General features: G+C 31.5%; 1 protein-coding gene and 1 long non-coding RNA gene across 2 annotated transcripts; both read right to left on the bottom strand.

Moving 5' to 3' along the window:
- Positions 1 to 4,700: 4,700 nt before the first annotated feature.
- Positions 4,701 to 10,889, bottom strand: LOC143248857 (uncharacterized). The gene is made up of 3 exons (XR_013027227.1): positions 10,650 to 10,889; positions 5,147 to 5,209; positions 4,701 to 4,962 (listed from the first exon to the last, which is right to left on the bottom strand). It is a non-coding gene; the product is annotated as an uncharacterized LOC143248857 (long non-coding RNA).
- A 1,427-nt stretch (positions 10,890 to 12,316) lies between these two features.
- Positions 12,317 to 17,164, bottom strand: LOC143248309 (serine/threonine-protein kinase PAK 1-like). The gene is made up of 5 exons (XM_076496696.1): positions 17,121 to 17,164; positions 16,103 to 16,195; positions 14,225 to 14,324; positions 12,954 to 13,149; positions 12,317 to 12,454 (listed from the first exon to the last, which is right to left on the bottom strand). Exons 2-4 carry the CDS (start codon positions 16,187 to 16,189, stop codon positions 13,061 to 13,063), a joined length of 276 nt encoding a protein of 91 aa, XP_076352811.1. The 5' UTR covers positions 16,190 to 16,195; positions 17,121 to 17,164; the 3' UTR covers positions 12,317 to 12,454; positions 12,954 to 13,060.
- Positions 17,165 to 17,397: the final 233 nt, after the last annotated feature.

The raw sequence follows: 17,397 nt of genomic DNA, 5'->3' as shown, positions 1-17,397 counted from the left end.
ATGTCAGCTTTATGGAGGCCGCCATTGTTACCGAATCACACCTCTCCATACATTAAAGTTAATCCGCGGTAAATCCGTGAAAAAAGTTATCAATAATTTAAGTATTATTTTTAATTCGATAATCCGATGTAATGATCACGCAATGGCCTGGATGAGGCTCCTCGGCGGAGCTGTTGGCGACTTCGGCTTTTCAGTCACAAAGGTTTAAGCCGCGGTTAAGCAGGTTGACCCCCCCAAATACCGCAGCTTAACGGCGCTCCACTGTAGCTTGTAATGCTTTTGTTCTTTTTCTTAGCTTTTATGGTTCAAGAATATTTTCTGATACGGATTTTTATTTTTTTACGGTCTAAATCTGCCGGATTATTCAAGATATAAGTATTTTTTCTCACAAGTCAAGTGATATATAAAAGAAACAAAACAAGTAAAAATAAAGAGATTTAAGGAAAGAATGACCTAGTAATACGTAACAGTTAATAATAACATTTCAAAAAGAAATGTTTGATGTGAAAGATGTTATTCGAGTTGTATGTTTGGAATTCAACATTTCTATGAAGTCCCAGTATGAATACGTTTTGTTGTCATCTGACCATGTACCTCTCGTATAAATAATAATGCAAAAAAAAAAAAAAAATCTGAAAAGAAAAACTACATCATCACTTTGTTTCTGTACACTAAGCTAATAAATTTAGTACTAACTCATTTAATAGCTTTGGGGCTAAATCTATTTGAAGGCTAGTTTCGGAATGTCATGTCAGTCAAGAAATATGTTCTCATTAGAAGCTTCTACCTTCTCATAACTAGTACTTTCAGATGTGCGACTCTGTGGGCTTGAGTACTCATATCTGTTTCTAATGCTTTTCGCTCTCGTTCTAGTCTCAGAATTATAAATAAATATTAAATTTGTTAAATGTGTTTCTACAGCTGTGTGGATCCTACTTCCAGTGATACCTTTCTTCGTAAGATGTATCCTTACAGGTACCAAACAATATTAAATAAAATATAAACAAGCTGAGAAAAGTGAAATTTTGAGACTACATATAAAATTTTGAAGTTCTTGTCAGATAAGATATAGAATCGACTTCCATGTAATTTACAGTGATATTACTCAAGTTTTCTCTGCAAAGCACCTATTTTATTTATTTAAAGTGTAATTACTTATGGATCCCCTGTATAGTGCCTGTTTTATTTATTTCGAGTGACATTACCACTTATGGCTCCTCTGTAGGACGCAAATTTAATTTTTCGGATTGACATTACTTATGATTCCCCTGCAAAGCGCTTGTTTTGCTTATTTGGAAGGTAGTGGATTTAGCGTTACACGTTTATTTTAATACATACATTTCTTCAGTTTGATGAGTGTGACGTATATAGTTGAATGTGTATTGCGCAAGTCCTACCAGTTCTCTAAATTTGTAAAAGATATTTGTTTTACGAACATGCTAGCGTGTTCGATCATTGTTGTAAGTTCTAGAATCTCGCGTGATTCGTATAAAAGCAGCTTGCCTAAAAACGGTAACAGAATATTATTGGTCAGCTACAGGTCAGCCTCGGACGCTATAATTGTGATTAACGCTTATTAATTGGAAATCTACAGAATTTGACCAGGAACTTTACAGATTTAGAACGTTAGAAACCTTTTAACTTTACTAAACTAAATTCGGACGTTTTCATTTCTACGAGGATATTAAATATCTCGTCGGTAAAAAACAAACTTATAAGCGCTATGAGGTTAACCAAGCTAACAAGCTAATTAATTGGATCGGCGTGTATTAGATCTTCAATAAAAATATTCAGTTTTAGACTGGATATTGTCTGTAAGTTTGTAAAACTTGTATATAAACCATCGTTTGTAACAACAATTAGTAATCACTGTTATTATAAAGTGTATTATTGTTTGTATAGTAAAATATATTTGTATTAACAAATAAAATTACATATATTAATATTGTTGGCAAATATCATAATTTTGATCCTTATTAACATTTAATTAACTTCTAAACTAAAATTTCCGACTGTTTGAAATATTAATACGTAACATAATAAATCCGAGATAAATTATAATACGTAACAGGAGTGACATTACTTATGGTTCCCCTGCAAAGTGTCCATTTTATTTATTTGGAGACTGCACACAGTGGTGCCCCCCGCTAGTACAGCGGTATATATCCGGATTTACAATGCTAAAATCAGGAGTTCGATTCCCCTCAGTGGGCTGAGCAGATAGCTCTATGTGTGGGCCTGGCATGGCCAAGCGAGTAAGGCGCGCGACTCGTAATCCGAGGGTCGCGGGTTCGCGCTAAACATGCTCGCCCTCCCAGCCGTGGGGGCGTTATAATGTGACAGTCAATCCCACTATTCGTTGGTAAAAGAGTAGCCCAAGAGTTGGCGGTGGGTGGTGATGACTAGCTGCTTTCCCTCTAGTCTTACACTGCTAAATTAGGGACGGCTAGCACAGATAGCTCACGAGTAGCTTTGTGCGAAATTCCAAAACAAACAAACAATTTATTTGGAGTAATATTCTTGTGGTTCTCCTGCAAAGCGCCTGTTTTGTTTATTCGTCATTTTCTTCATCTGAAAATTACATCTATCTTAAGTAACGCAACATTGTTAAGAGAGTGACCAGGGAAGTAAGAAGTATTTTTCTAAATATTGAAACAATCATGTTAATCTGAATTGATTGTTGCTTTTACATGATATACTTTGTTTCGATGAGAGATGCGTTACAGATTTTTAAACGTGTTTCATGTTTTTGTCATAAAAGTAACGTTTGAGACATAGCCTATCTACCTGTCGTAGGAACGAACCCAGTTCCCGAAAACTTTCGTTTTGTCAGCCACTGGAGTGTAGAAATCTGATGATTAATCTTGGTATTTGATGATAAAGAGAAACTTAAGAGTTGGTGACGGATAGTGTTAACCACCTACCGTCCTCTATAATTTATCACTATAAAATTAAGGACAACTAATGCAATAACCCTCTAGTAGTTTTCCACAAAATTCACTAAGCAGAGAGTATATGTTTAGTACTCATGACTAAAAACGAACAAATGGTTGTATTTTATCATATTAAGTATTTTTATGTTAATTAAGTCTTTTCTACATTACTGTGTTTCTAATTTGCAGTCATATATTTGAGTTAAACAATGTATTTTTTTTTTTTAAATATTAAACCAGAATAGCAAAATATCTTAACACCTATATATGGATTAATTAACTAAATTATTCAGAACATCTGCTATAAATCTTAGCTCTCCTTTCAATGTTCACCTTTCAGTTAGCGCTTACTTTACGAATTTACAGTGTAAATATCTGGGTTTCAATTTCTTGAGAGTGCAGATTACAGAAAGTGCATTGTAAACCTTCGTGCTACAATAATAACAAAAACTCCTTCTGGAACTTTCTGAACGACCCCCAGAAGTACAGCAGTATGTCTGCATACTTACAATTGCAAAGAAACTGGGTTTCAATACCTGTGAGGGGCAGAACACACACAGCCCATTGTGTAGGTTTACTGAACTTCACTCCTGAAAAAACAAAACGAAAAATAGCCTCTGCTGCTGCCATCTGTACGCGAATACTCCCACTAAATATGATATGTGAAATTTGTGTTCAAACTAAAATTGCGTGTAAATAGCACATGCATCGATGATTTGGAGAGTGTGAAACTGTCACAAAATCCTCCTAAAACCGCAATATTGAAATATCTGAAGTGAGGTGTGTATTGTTTTAAAATGAAAGTTAACTTCTCTAAGGCGAACTTCAGTTAGAATTAAGAAGAAAGCTGTATGTTTTACCCACTCAAAGTAAGGTATAGTTATAAATAGAAAATGGCTAATATCACAGAACAGTAACATGAGAATTCATCGTTTCTCTCAACTGCTCTGATCACCCAGCCATGATTACGGTTCCACCTGAGAAGCACGTGCTTGCTTCACTACATTCACATAAGTTCTGTTTAAATTTTTTTTATAATCGTGTCAAATTACATAAATATTCATAAACTTAATTTAAAATCATCACTAAGTAATACTAGTACCGTGATATATTAATAAAGATATATTACACTATTTATGACATTGAAAAAATATCATAACAGTTGCTTGGAACTCTTCTTATATTGGCGTTTTATGAGCAGTATAGTTTGTTTTCAATAAGAAATAACACATGTATTAAGGAAGTAAGCGATAAGACGTACAAAGATAATTAACCTTCAGATTACTGATATGTTTTTATACAGTTTATTACCGATGAAGTCCATATTTATTTCAAGTCCTACTATTTCAGCGTAAATAATTGACCAAATGTCACCAAATTATATAGATCAGAAACATTCTTTTAAAAGCTGATGGAACTTAGTTAAATATTTATGGCTTAAGAGCAGTCGTAAACCTGCACTCAAACCTACTTTTATTAATAAAAACAACATTTTTTTGCGATAATCTGGTGGGACAACAGTAAGTTTACAGACTTAAAGTGCAACAGCTCGGAATTTGATTCCTCGCGATTGACATATCAGTAACAAATATGGTTTTGCTCTGAATCAAACAAATTGTTTCTATGCATCAATATAACTTAGTTTTGTTGTAATAAGATGCACAGAAAATAAAGATGTACTTTGTGGAACCAGTAGAACTAAAAAATTATGAATTCAGTCGATTTGTTGTATATTGATTAACTCAGTAAATTAGAAATTACAAGGCCTTCTATGTGCATTTAATTTCTTTATTTCTGGCTAGAGGACGCTTATAACAGATATAATCCATTGTGTTACTCTGCGCCAAACAAAACAATACAATTATATACATTTTATTTTAGTTTGTGAAATACAATTTTTAAAGTAGTACATTTATTATCCTTATGTTTCTTCAGGTGTTAGCAGCAAAAGATGTCATGTAAGTCCCTCCTGGGCACGGCAGGCAGTAAGTTTGGAATCCATTGTCATAGTGACCAGGAGGAAATGGGTCTGAAAGCGTTAAAAGTACATAGGTAAGCATTTATTTACCCAGTGTTAATTTTTATTGTTCTAACAAAGTCTTTAGTATCAAAAAACGTATTTGCTGAACTAAAATTCAATATTTATAAAAGTCTTTCATCTATTTGTGTTTAATATGAACAGTTTAAAGTAATTGAGTGACATATATACTTACAACACCCGTCAGCATCTCTTCGGTATCCTCGAGTACAGTTGAGGTTCTCAGCTGGAACATACACTGGGGAAAACAACAGAGAGTTAATATTTTTTTAGCACGTTTTGTGTCACCGTTTGAATTTTAAGGTTTTCACAATGAGCACGACGCACTAGTTATAATATTAATTATGACTCACTCTGAAAAATAACAACATAAATGTTACTTTTAGTGAGAAAAATAAAACGTGTCAAAACAGTTTCCTAACAGTAGACTTTTGTTTCTTTATGTTCTTCATAATTAAGTTAACTAATGAAACTAATCACACAAACTTGGAAGTTTATGAAATTACACACGATCTTTTTATATATTACGTTATATCTATAGGTACATTTGATTTCTGTTGGTGTTTCCCTTGCAAAATTCTTATTTCTAACAGATAAACGTAAAACTGTTGTCACTGTTTATGTTTATATCAGTTATGAAAGTACAGGTTCTTTTGGGAATATTATGTTGGTAAAATGATCAGTATATGATTGTGTCTTACAAACAACAAAATATCAAATAATATCCATATAATGCAGAAGTTGCATGAAATGCATTCCGAGTAAATTTTTCATTTGAAGTTAATATAAAAGCAAATACTTCATTTTTTGTAGATTTATCAAGATAAATAATATTGGGATATAACACCTTTCGCTGTAAATTTTAAATATTGTTTATTCATAATACGTTATTAAAACACTTTGTAGATATGATTTGTGTCTTTACAGTTCATAAGATTTTTCTTCAGTATACAGAAGTTGAGTTCATTATATCAAAATAACTTTGGAGCCTCACCACTTCTCTATACAGGTTTTCCATAATCCATCTAGTCTGTGATCACATAGAAATCCATAGTTACTACATCAGTGACTTGAATGGTATGTCTGTGTACAAAAACATGCATATCTATTTAATTGCTCACCGGTTTATCTCGTTCCTATACTGAGATATTTTTTTTTACGTACTGTAGCTTGGAACACTTAGGCGGTTTTTATCTTTTACATTTGTGTTCGTATGGCTTGTTGCAGGTCTATTTCCAAATTGTTCTGATGAACCAAAATTATTTTTTCGATGCTCTCAAGTACAATAAATATCTTTGTTTCAAAAAATTTATATTCTCATTTGAATATCTTTTAATGATTCGAGCATATAAATATTTACATTGGAAAGATCTGTTCCATACCTTTCCTAAAAACAAACAATTTTCGGTTGCATCACACCATTTACGAAATGTTAATCTGTGTCATAAAGTAGTTCTGATAAATTCTGTTCTACCGCTATTTTATATGAGATTGAGTCACATTATTTGTCAGGTTGCTTTTTCAAAACTGTTTTGGTATGGCTTACTAATCCCTATAAACTGTAAAGTATTACTGTTATAAACATCAGTGGCAGCCTGTCATTGATAGTGTATGTTTACAATACGAGTACCGATAAGATTACGAGTTCGTCTTCATCACTGCCCTGAAATAGGTCTTTTTAGGACATCTTTAGCATCAACTGATGGAATGTGATGCATCATCCAAGAGTATATTACAGCTGTCAATATCAACATCTTCAAATAATATGTCGACCCACTTAGCACCTTGGAGTTGGGCAATATCACCCATTACTGGAGTAGTTGGACCAGTATATGGACAAACAAAGGGTCCTGGGGTTTATCTTTAGAATGTGTAACATTGATAGTAACATTTATAATAATAATAATATGTCAACATGTTTACCAATACTTATTCATACCATTCTTCAACATTAACACTTCCTCTCATGAAAATTAAGAGAAACTGATTTCATGTTATCTCTAAAGTAATAATTCATTGTAATAATCTATTTTATGCATTTATATTTCTGAGGAATCCACTTGAAGCTAATAAATTTTGATAATAAATGGGTAATTTAAACCTTTTTATTACAAAACTCATATATAATTCGACGTTTGTAGGTTATAAAGCGATTACGAAGGAGATTTGAAATAACGGTGATATAGAGAAACCTCAATCAACAACGCGATACTCACCTAGTCAATAACCCTAAATACAATAAACAAAATACCTAAATTCTTTTTAAAATAAAGCAAATACAATACTGTCACTTATAAAATACACTATGGCAACTTCCACGTATTTTATGTCGGAGAAACAAGCCCAAAACTCAAAACAACTTTCATGTAACACAAAAAAATAGAATCTCACTTTTTAAATTGAACACTGAAACTCAAATAAATATACAACACGTAAGTTTTAAATTCCAAACAGAGAATCCAACATCATTAGACGATAAACCAAATAATTCCTTGTAATACAAGGGCAAACACACGTTAAACCAACATAAAGAAACACTTTTATATCTATATTAATAAACATCAATAAATCTTGTTCGATGTATTATAATTTGAAGATGATAATTTTAATATACAATATTTTTTAATTTATAAAATATTCTGAGAATACTAAGCGTAACGCAGCTAGTATTAGACGGTTGTTAAAAAATATCATATCAAGATAAGACAGTTCAATTATCATTAGAATTAAATTATATATAAGATAACGTATCGTTTTGTGAACGAAATCGATAAAAACACAGTTTAATTAACGTAGATGGGAATGTTTTAAAATTCTTATTTGGTGCAGTAACAACAGTTCGATCAGCAGAGATAAATCTCGAGAGAAATTATTTACTTTGTAGGTGAACAAATGAATAATATGAATTATTTAACAAAACCAACTGAATACCATGATGAGAAAAGTATTCAGATCATTGGTAAGTATCGCAAATATATCAATACATATCAGAGAAAAACAAATTAAAATATATAAAACAAGAGCTGAGATGTTAGTTTTCAATGACACAATTCAGGATAATTGACTGTAGTTAGCTTTTACGATAGAAAACAGTAGATTGGAATTAGCTAAGTCAGTACAAGCACTGTTTATGACCGCAAATAGAAAGTTCAGTTCTCGCTTTCTACTCTAAGTAAGCTATCAAATCTGTTGGACAAAAGTGAAAGATTACCTCACACTTAGAGTTTAAGGTCCCAATGCAAAGTTATCAGATTTTCATTTATTACACGTGGACTGATATTAATACAGCTACAATAAGAGATATCTTGAAAATGTTTAGACAAATTATTACATAGAACTGTACTTATTGTACTTATTAATATCAGTCCACGTGTAATACATGAAAATCTGAAAACTATATGTAAGGACCACAAACTGAAAGTATGAGATAATCTTCTTTCACTTTTGTCTAATAGATTTGACAACTTACTTAGAGTAGAAAACAAGAACTTAACTTTCTAATTAACTGTAGAGAATGACAAGTTTTTCGAATGATCAAACACACATAGTTTTTTTATAACAAAACCACATCGGGCTATTTCCTGTGTCCACCGAGGGCAATCGAACTCCTGATCTCAGCGTTGTAAATCCATAGACTTACCGCTGTCCCATCGAGGAGACTTTCATTAAAACAATAACTCCATGAACATAGTTATTTAATGTTAAGTGTTAACTGACTTTAAATGTTGTCAACCCAAAACTGGTTTATTGTCATTTCGATTATAAGACTACAATGATAAAGTTAAGAAACACTGGCTACCTAAAACTAGATAGAAATTCCTTTGGATATTGATAAAAAATAAGCGTTCCCTCCGTTTGTTTCTCTATAGTTATGTACAAAGTTAGATAACAAGCTAGCTGTGCTCTGTACATACGGGGTTTTCAGTGTATAAATCCACTGAGGAGCGAACTCTGCACCTCATCAAAACTTCTAGTTTTCACAATGAAAACAAATTATTTTGTACAATAAATAAATTCATTAAACTAACATACAAACAACATGGATCAAACCTATTTTGTTTGAATACAAATTTTGTATTCAAAAGTTGTAATTTGCACATCAGTTTACTGAAAGAATGAGTGAAAAGTATATAATTTAATATCAGAATTTTAAAATTCTAATTCAGTGTGATTACGAGTGATAGGCACTATAATAACTATGTTAATAAACCTAGCAAGAATTTCGGGGAAGTACCAGTAAATTTAAAATATGGGAGGGACTGATCTCGTGTGTTTCCTCCTTGTCAATTCATCTGGGAACCATATGCTATAACACAAAATGTGTGCATATGCTTTAATTCCGCCTGAGAAGACATGTTTCATAACAATTACCATTCTGGGCACTCTTTGAGCTTTGAATTACCGCACCTGTTTTCAGGCGATTATATCCCTGAAAAAGGATATTACTTATTTTCCTGTGAAGCCGTTAAGAGAGGGTCATTATTTAGGATGTCAAATGTTTTGAGAGGCATAATGCTAAAAGTCAGATTTCTTTGTTTTAAATTTCGCGCAAGGCTATACTCGGGCTATCTGCGCAGCCATCCCTAATTTAGCAGTGTACGACTAGAGGGAAGGCAGCTAGTCATCACCACCCACCGCCAACTCTTGGGCAACTCTTTTACCAACGAATAGTGGGATTGACCGTCACTTTGTAACCCCATTATGGCTAAAAGAACAAGAATGTTTGATGTGACTGGGATTCGAATCCGCGATCCCTTGATTAAGGGGGGAGTTGGGGGAGGAGGTGACATCTAGAGATAAATGTAATTTTTATCACAAACATTTGAATTCATTTAATTCGTATGCTAATAAATTATTTTAATAATTGTCAAATGAGGCTTGTTTCAATAAATAAATGTATGTTTCACATGTTATTGAATATTCTTCTCTTGAATGATATTTCCTGAAAAAAAGAACGGTAGAAACGAAATTTTAAGCAGATTGTTATTTATTTTTTCTGGAGTTCATGGTCGTTAAAAGTATAAAATATACTGTCCTCCAGTAAATTAAAACTTTAACAAAACTTTTAAAAGACACTTTTATGTCGTTGTCAACCATAACACAAGAATATTTTTATTTTGAAACGTTTTTGTATACATTCAGATATAAGATGGCCATAACTTGCAAATACAACAACACTCTGCTGTATTTTACATTCTGTATTGTGAGAAGTATAATTCAGGTCGCTAGATAAGACAAATGTATTTTTAAACAACAAACAGGAAGGTCGGAGAACAAACGGTGATAATAAAAATAACAGAAGTGACAATAAGACCAACAAAAAAATAAGAGAAGATAAAACCTTAAAGGTAACTGATAACGAACATCTAAACAAAAAACCAGTGAAACCTCTGTTTCAAAAAAAATTATGGATACCAAAGAATAAAATTATAGCAAAATAATTTGTCTAAATAATAGAAACAGGTAAATTGCCTGAACTTGGTATAAAGTTCATATCTTTACTCTGCTGTAAGAGAAGTGTATAATATTAAACTACAAAAATAACATTACTTGTTAATGATACTGACTAGAAGTTCTAAAGCTATTTGAGAGTTGAGCACTTGCAGCAATATAGTTTCTAAATCTAACTGAGATAAAGTTGTTCATAGTGTTCATGGTAAGTATCTGATAAAACTTACATTTACATACATCCCGTAAAGAGGGTCCAGGGTTTGTAAATCGTCTTTCTGGACAAGCCGAACATTTGCAGGATCCAAAATAACCACTGTGACGGTCCTTGGGACAGGGGACACGTTCTTCTTGTTGTTTACTTCTGAACTCTCCAGGAGGGCATGAAACTTAAAGAAATGAATAATTTATAACTTATATATTTAACCAAATCCTACACATCAAAAAGTTGATAAAACAAGAAAATTATAGATAAATATGTTATAGTATTTATAAGTTTTCTGTAAGAGCTGCTTTGTTAATATATTTCCCAAAAGAATCATCAGATATATGGAATGAATAGAAAACAAATAGTAGAGAGCAACTTGAAATAATGTGCATATATGTATGAAAAATATATTTTTATGTATTCTAAATTGATTTATTATTGTTAACTTATAAATATTACATAAAACACACAAATCTTCGGATATTAAAGGACACTCTTGGGTTTCCACAATAAGGCACTCTTTGGTAAGTTCCTTAACAATGAAAGCATATTCCAAGATTTTTCATGCAAAAGGTTTATCTATGTTTCAAATTCATTGTGTTTTAAACTATGAAACATTTAATATGGTTTAAATTTACTAATTAATAAAATAATTTCCATAATTTAGTTTGTTTGTTTGGAATTAAGCACAAAGCTACACATTCGGTAGAGAAAATGAATATTATTTTCAAAATCTATGAAACTGAATTATAGGAAATCATGCCACTCAACTTGCTACTGTTCTTGCTACTGTTCTTGTCCTAGAATGATGCCAGTCTTCATAGCCACCATATTTCAACATGTATATTGGGATATCTGGTTTTTGAGCTCTTAATATATACATAGTTATTACTGTTGTTGCCTGTGCTGTCTTCACTGATCAGCAACTTCCATGAATGGATGCTGTGTGAAAAATAAGAAAAACATTTGTTTAACAAAAGTGCATATTCTACATCACATACAGTTTGGTTAATTAGTCTTTTATACAGTACTGTGTGAAAGTGTTAGGACAAAAGAATATTTTGTCATTCTTTCTATTTTATGGGACTAATTCTTCCATGTTATTACTGACTGTAGTGATGGTGGTGATTCACTGATCACTTTTAACAATTAAATGAGCCAGGATAGTGTTACTTATTATTATTTTAGAATTCCCTACACTTGTACCTTGAACATGTCATAAGGGTTCTGTTTGAATGAATATAGTGATAAAATTCAGGGCCTGAAATAAATGTCATGGTACTGCATGCAATGTATTAACTGTGTACAAAGAAGCTAGCATTTTGTACCAGTATATACTAGAAGGAATAAATTAAATAGCAAACCACAAATAAATCTTGATAAAAACAGTAATAACACATATACAATGTTATCTTGTCATTCCACAGACCAAAATGTCCAAGAATTGTCAGTAGAGCAGATAGTTTGCATAAGAGCTTTATGTGATACTAGTTGATCTCTCCATCAAATTTATCTCTATGAGATGGTGCCATAGTAAGCTGAAGTTTTCACAACATAAGATGAACAGCCAGTAATAACAATGAATTCCTACATTTAATGAAACTGCTTTTTTTTGGTGTGTGTTATGAGGATAATAGGTTCAACTCAAACAAACATAGCCTCGTAAAATAACAGTAATTTATACCACACCTCTAAGAGTTCAGATGCAGTGTATCGTTTATTGATGTCCACTTCTAGACACCTGTCCAGGAAGTCTTGAAACACTGGAGACAGGTTGTCTTTATTTTCAATGTTCGGTCTTCCATTTTTTGATATTAAATCAAATACCTGGAAAAGAGTGTGACTTGATGACTAAATCAATAACCTAACTTAACAGTATGTACAAATTTTTGGATAATCCTTCCTAATAATGTCTAAATATCACTAAAGGTATACCTTTATAGTAGTTAAATAATGTGGGTGAATTATCTAGTGTTTTAGTGTTTATTTTTAGGGGGTAACAAAATGGTAGTCATACTACTGCAGAAAATATAGTTTAAGAAGTTGAAAGATAATAATATAACATGTACATTCCACAACATTCAATAATTAACTGTTTGTTACTGTATACAGTCTTGTCAAATGTTCATTGTTGCTGTCATCACTATCTTCAATACATCTTCATGTTTGAATAATATGAACAGTGTTATTTTGTTTTGTTTTTTCTTATAGCTATTCTCCGTAGTTGGTGAAAGACATTCTTGACAAAGCATACAATTGGGTTTTAAAGTACAAATATGTAGCTTTTAAGAATTTGGGTAGTGGTTGTAAATGTACCAACATTTACCATGTCACCACTTTCTTGATGATAAGGAGGTAGACCATTGACCATTTCAATGGCTGTTATGCCAAGGGACCAAATGTCAACCTCAGGTCCATACTCTATCTGTTTTACTAATTCTGGAGCCATCCAGTGACGAGTTCCAACCAATGATGTTCGCTTCTTTTGTTCTGGGAGAGCTGAGCACTTGTTCCAAAATCAGCTATGTGATGGAAAGAAACAAACATTAAGTTACCATTTGAGAGAAAAAAAAGAAAACATAAATAACTGGTAGTCAGCCTTAAAAAACTAGCTTAACTCTAATTTAGGTTTCTTCTGCTCTTATCGTAAATTTTGACTGTAAAATAGAAATATTTAATCATCCAAATGCACAAATAAAACTTGTCAGCATGCGAAAAGTAGATATAAATCCCCTTAAATAATGTCAAATCCAACTAAATATACAATTTAGTTAATTTTATAATTACCAAATACCTAAATCCAACACTTAAAAATACAGTCTGAAAATGAAATTATTTCCATTTTTGCAATCGATTTGCCACAGATTTCCTTTTCTTTATTCATATGGATCATATATTTATAAACGTTTAGGTATCAAATCAGAAAATAATTTATGATAATTTCTTGCAACAATGTGGGCTAATAGTTCATTTGACATAGATTGTATTGTTGCTAGTAAGTACACATAAAATCTTCCTTTTATGTCAAGTTACAATCCTATTGATTAACAGCACAATAGGTAGCTGTGTTACACAGCTGGATTTATTTCATTATATGTTTTAAGTTTACAGAAAAAAATTGAATTAAGATTTAAAAGTATTCAGTGATTTATACAGTTAGAAAAAGTCAATTTTTAGTTGGGAGTTATTTCTTAATAATATTTTTCAAATTTGATATTGAAGTAAAAACAAAAAAAATAAAAAACCAAAGTGTAATATTGAAACTATGAAATATAACAGCAACTATTTAAAATAATAAAATAAAAACATGGATATATTCTCTTAGAAATCATTCAGAAGATGTATCAAGTTATAAAATGTACATATTTTGTACTGAACGTGAGAACTGGAAACATTTGTACTTACAGGTATGCAATTTATGTTGATTAATAAGTTACTTTTTATATAATCAAGCAACCCACTGATATCACGTGATGTTTCAGCATTATAATATATATACATTGTCAAGTAATCTATGTTAACGTGAAACTGTTACAAACAAGCTAAAATACTTAAAATGCTTGTGTTCACTAAGGCATTATATGTTTAAACACTTACCTAGTTTTATGGTCCAGTCCTTTCCCAGTAAAATGTTGTGGCTTTTGATATCTCTGTGGACTATATTGTGTTGATGAAGGAACTGTATTGCCTGGAGTATCTAAATGAAATATGAATTTATTTCAAAGTTAAATATTTTAAGAGAGAAGTGTAATTTTAATTCAGTATGCTTATTGTATTCAATATTTTATATATGTATGTATATACTGTGATAGCTGGAGACAACAACACAAAAATATCAAAGTTTCTGCACATTAATAACTTCCAGAAGTACTTTCATCATGTTATTAGGTTGATATATTAGTTGTTTTAACATCTGTTGTTAACAGGTAAAGATTCTTACTAACACTAACATCCAACATCAAGCTGGCCATGAGTGAAGTGTTGGCTCTGTAGGTTGACACCCAAACCTTGAGTGACTACCCTCGGTAATTTTAAAATTAAATCATTTCTGAATTAAGGTATTTGCTGTTATGTCACCAATGTTTTTAATGAAAAATGAAGTTTTTAATATTTTCCATTTTTGTTATTTATATATTTTATTTTATATTTACAGTACAATATTAAGCGATACTTTTGTTGCTAAGCAACATGACAAAAGTAAGTACGATTACCAAAACACATTGGCTTCTCTATATATTAGATGTTTAACAAACGAATGTACCCAGCAACTGTCATGTTTTAAGGTTGATATGTTCCGTGTGACGGAGGTGGACTGGCTATTGTGCCAAGGCACATGGGCTTCCTTGTATGAAATTTATAGGTTACATATGACTCTGATTACTGGTGGGATGGTATGAGCCCCATCTCATAATGAGATGGCATGCCCCCCCCCCCCCCCAAAGGGTCTCAGACCACCTCTGCTACATGAGTATGTGATTGTAGATATTCTGAGCCTATTTCACTATAAAACTACAACCTATATAGTTTTCTTGCTCAGCAACATGACATAAAACTCATTATTGGAAAACATCTTTACCAAAATATATTGACCATTTTATACACGTGAAGTTGTTATACAAGGTACCACTTCTTTTCTACATGGTTTTTTGCTACCTTTCCTTTCCACATCAAGAAAATGCATACACAGGTGTATAAGTACTAACACAGAGATGCACACCATCAAGATCCACTTAGTAAGGGTGCAAAATTTCACATTTCAAGGTTCTTTCCTTTTGGAGACTATGGTTGCCACACATACACAAAGATACACACCATTTTATTATTATAGATAAACAATGTTTAGCATAATATTGCTTGCACGACATACATAGTAGATTTTTCATGTTTCCATGTAATCTTGAAAGACTAGACTGTTGCCTGCAGTAGTTTTTAAATGTGTACTCTTGATAACTTTAATTAGTTTTGTGATTTTGGACAAAATCAATTCTATAATTGTAAATTTGTAACCCATTTTCATACCGAACCACTTTGTAAGTTTACACAGTATCTATTTTTTTTTAACTATCACTTCTTTCTTAATGTTACTCTATTTTGAAATTAACAGCTGGTGTGATAGAAGATTAAAAAGGTGCTATGCATTTAATACCACAGATATAAGTTTCTTGTGATATTTAGTGCAGTTGAAATTTCCCAATAGTAAATTAATAATAATTTTTGTACACTTGTTGAAGATGTGCTCTATATAATACACTGGAAATGAAACTTTCTGTAACTCTAGAAAGAACTATAGAGAGTTTACACTAGATGGAGCTTCATAATTACTCTCTGAAATGTTATTTAAAATTTGTCATCTCTCAAGTATACAGAGTTTTGGCAAGAAAGTACGATGACTGTTGAACAAACGTTAAAATAAATTACAATCATCAGATCTATAAAACCTCTTAATAGTTACTAACAACAATCAATATAACTTACTTCTTTACATACTGCTGCTGTTTCATTTTCATAAAGATGGGTTTTGGAAAGAACACTAGCCATACTGCCAACTCCTAAATATTCCATTATTATCTAAATAAATAAAGTTTAAAATTTCACTTACATTTTATTTGTTAATAAAATTATACCTAACAATGAGACAAAATAATTTATTTTTCCTATTTTAAGATTCTGTCAGTAATCATATATCTAATAAAAACAGAAAAGTTCTTCAAACAATCGTTCATGAAGTAGGAACTGAAGTAACATCAGTTGTTTAACATTTTTAAGTGTGAGATTTTTATTGTCTAGAAAGATTTGTGGTTCAAAAAAAAAAATATAAACTCAATTTCAAGTGTTAAGGAAGCGTGAATTAACAAAGATCCACTCTTTCAATGACTTTTGTTACTTCTTCAATTCTAACTTTTATTTTTCTACCTCAAAAGATGTTTTTACATTTTATGAAATATGCTCTTTCATATATTGGTAACTAAAGCTGTAATCTGATTCTAACATTTATAAAATATTAAATTGGATTGTATTTTGTGTGAGCAAACTGAAAATTTAATATTTATTGTATTACACACCAAACAATGTTTACAGTTTTGTAAATAATGCTGCATTTGAGGGTATTGTATAATATGCTAATTTAACAAGTTAACCTTTCCTGAATAAAATAATTTCAATAACCACGTGTAAAACTGTAGTATGTGAAACATACAAGGAAGATGAATAAATCAAGAGTACAAACTAAGAATGCTAGTAAGAGATAACACACTGATAGAAGCTCAGAGATGGAAATAGAAAGTTATTGTGTCAGAAGCAAATGTCGCTGCAACCTCCCACACTAAAACTATCAAGTATTATTTATAACTATAATTTAAACAAAGCAGACCTCTGAGGGTGATATGTAAAAATATTCTTAAACTTGTAGGGTTGCTTGAATGACCAATTAATTAAATAAAACAGTATGTTAGCCTACACTCTATAATAACAGGTAAGATTAAAAAACACTTACCCATAGTTCATCACCATCAAGAAAGCTATCCAAATAGTTGACTATGTTTGATGTTTATATTTCTTCATTATTAAAAGTTCGGTGATGATAAAGTCTTTTCTAAGTTGCTTCGTTACATTGATCTTTTAACAGCAACTTCCAACCCAGTCTCAGTTGCTACAGCAGTAAAGACAGTTCCTGATCCACTAAAACAATAAGAGAAAGTACACTACATTACAAAATTTTTACTTTTTCTTGTTCCTGGGTAGAAAGTGTTATATCCCAATTGCTTATGCCT

The sequence above is a fragment of the Tachypleus tridentatus genome, chromosome 4, assembly GCF_004210375.1.
Source record: "Tachypleus tridentatus isolate NWPU-2018 chromosome 4, ASM421037v1, whole genome shotgun sequence".
In the NCBI taxonomy this organism is placed as follows: domain Eukaryota; kingdom Metazoa; phylum Arthropoda; class Merostomata; order Xiphosura; family Limulidae; genus Tachypleus; species Tachypleus tridentatus.
This window is presented reverse-complemented; position numbering and strand designations above follow the sequence as displayed.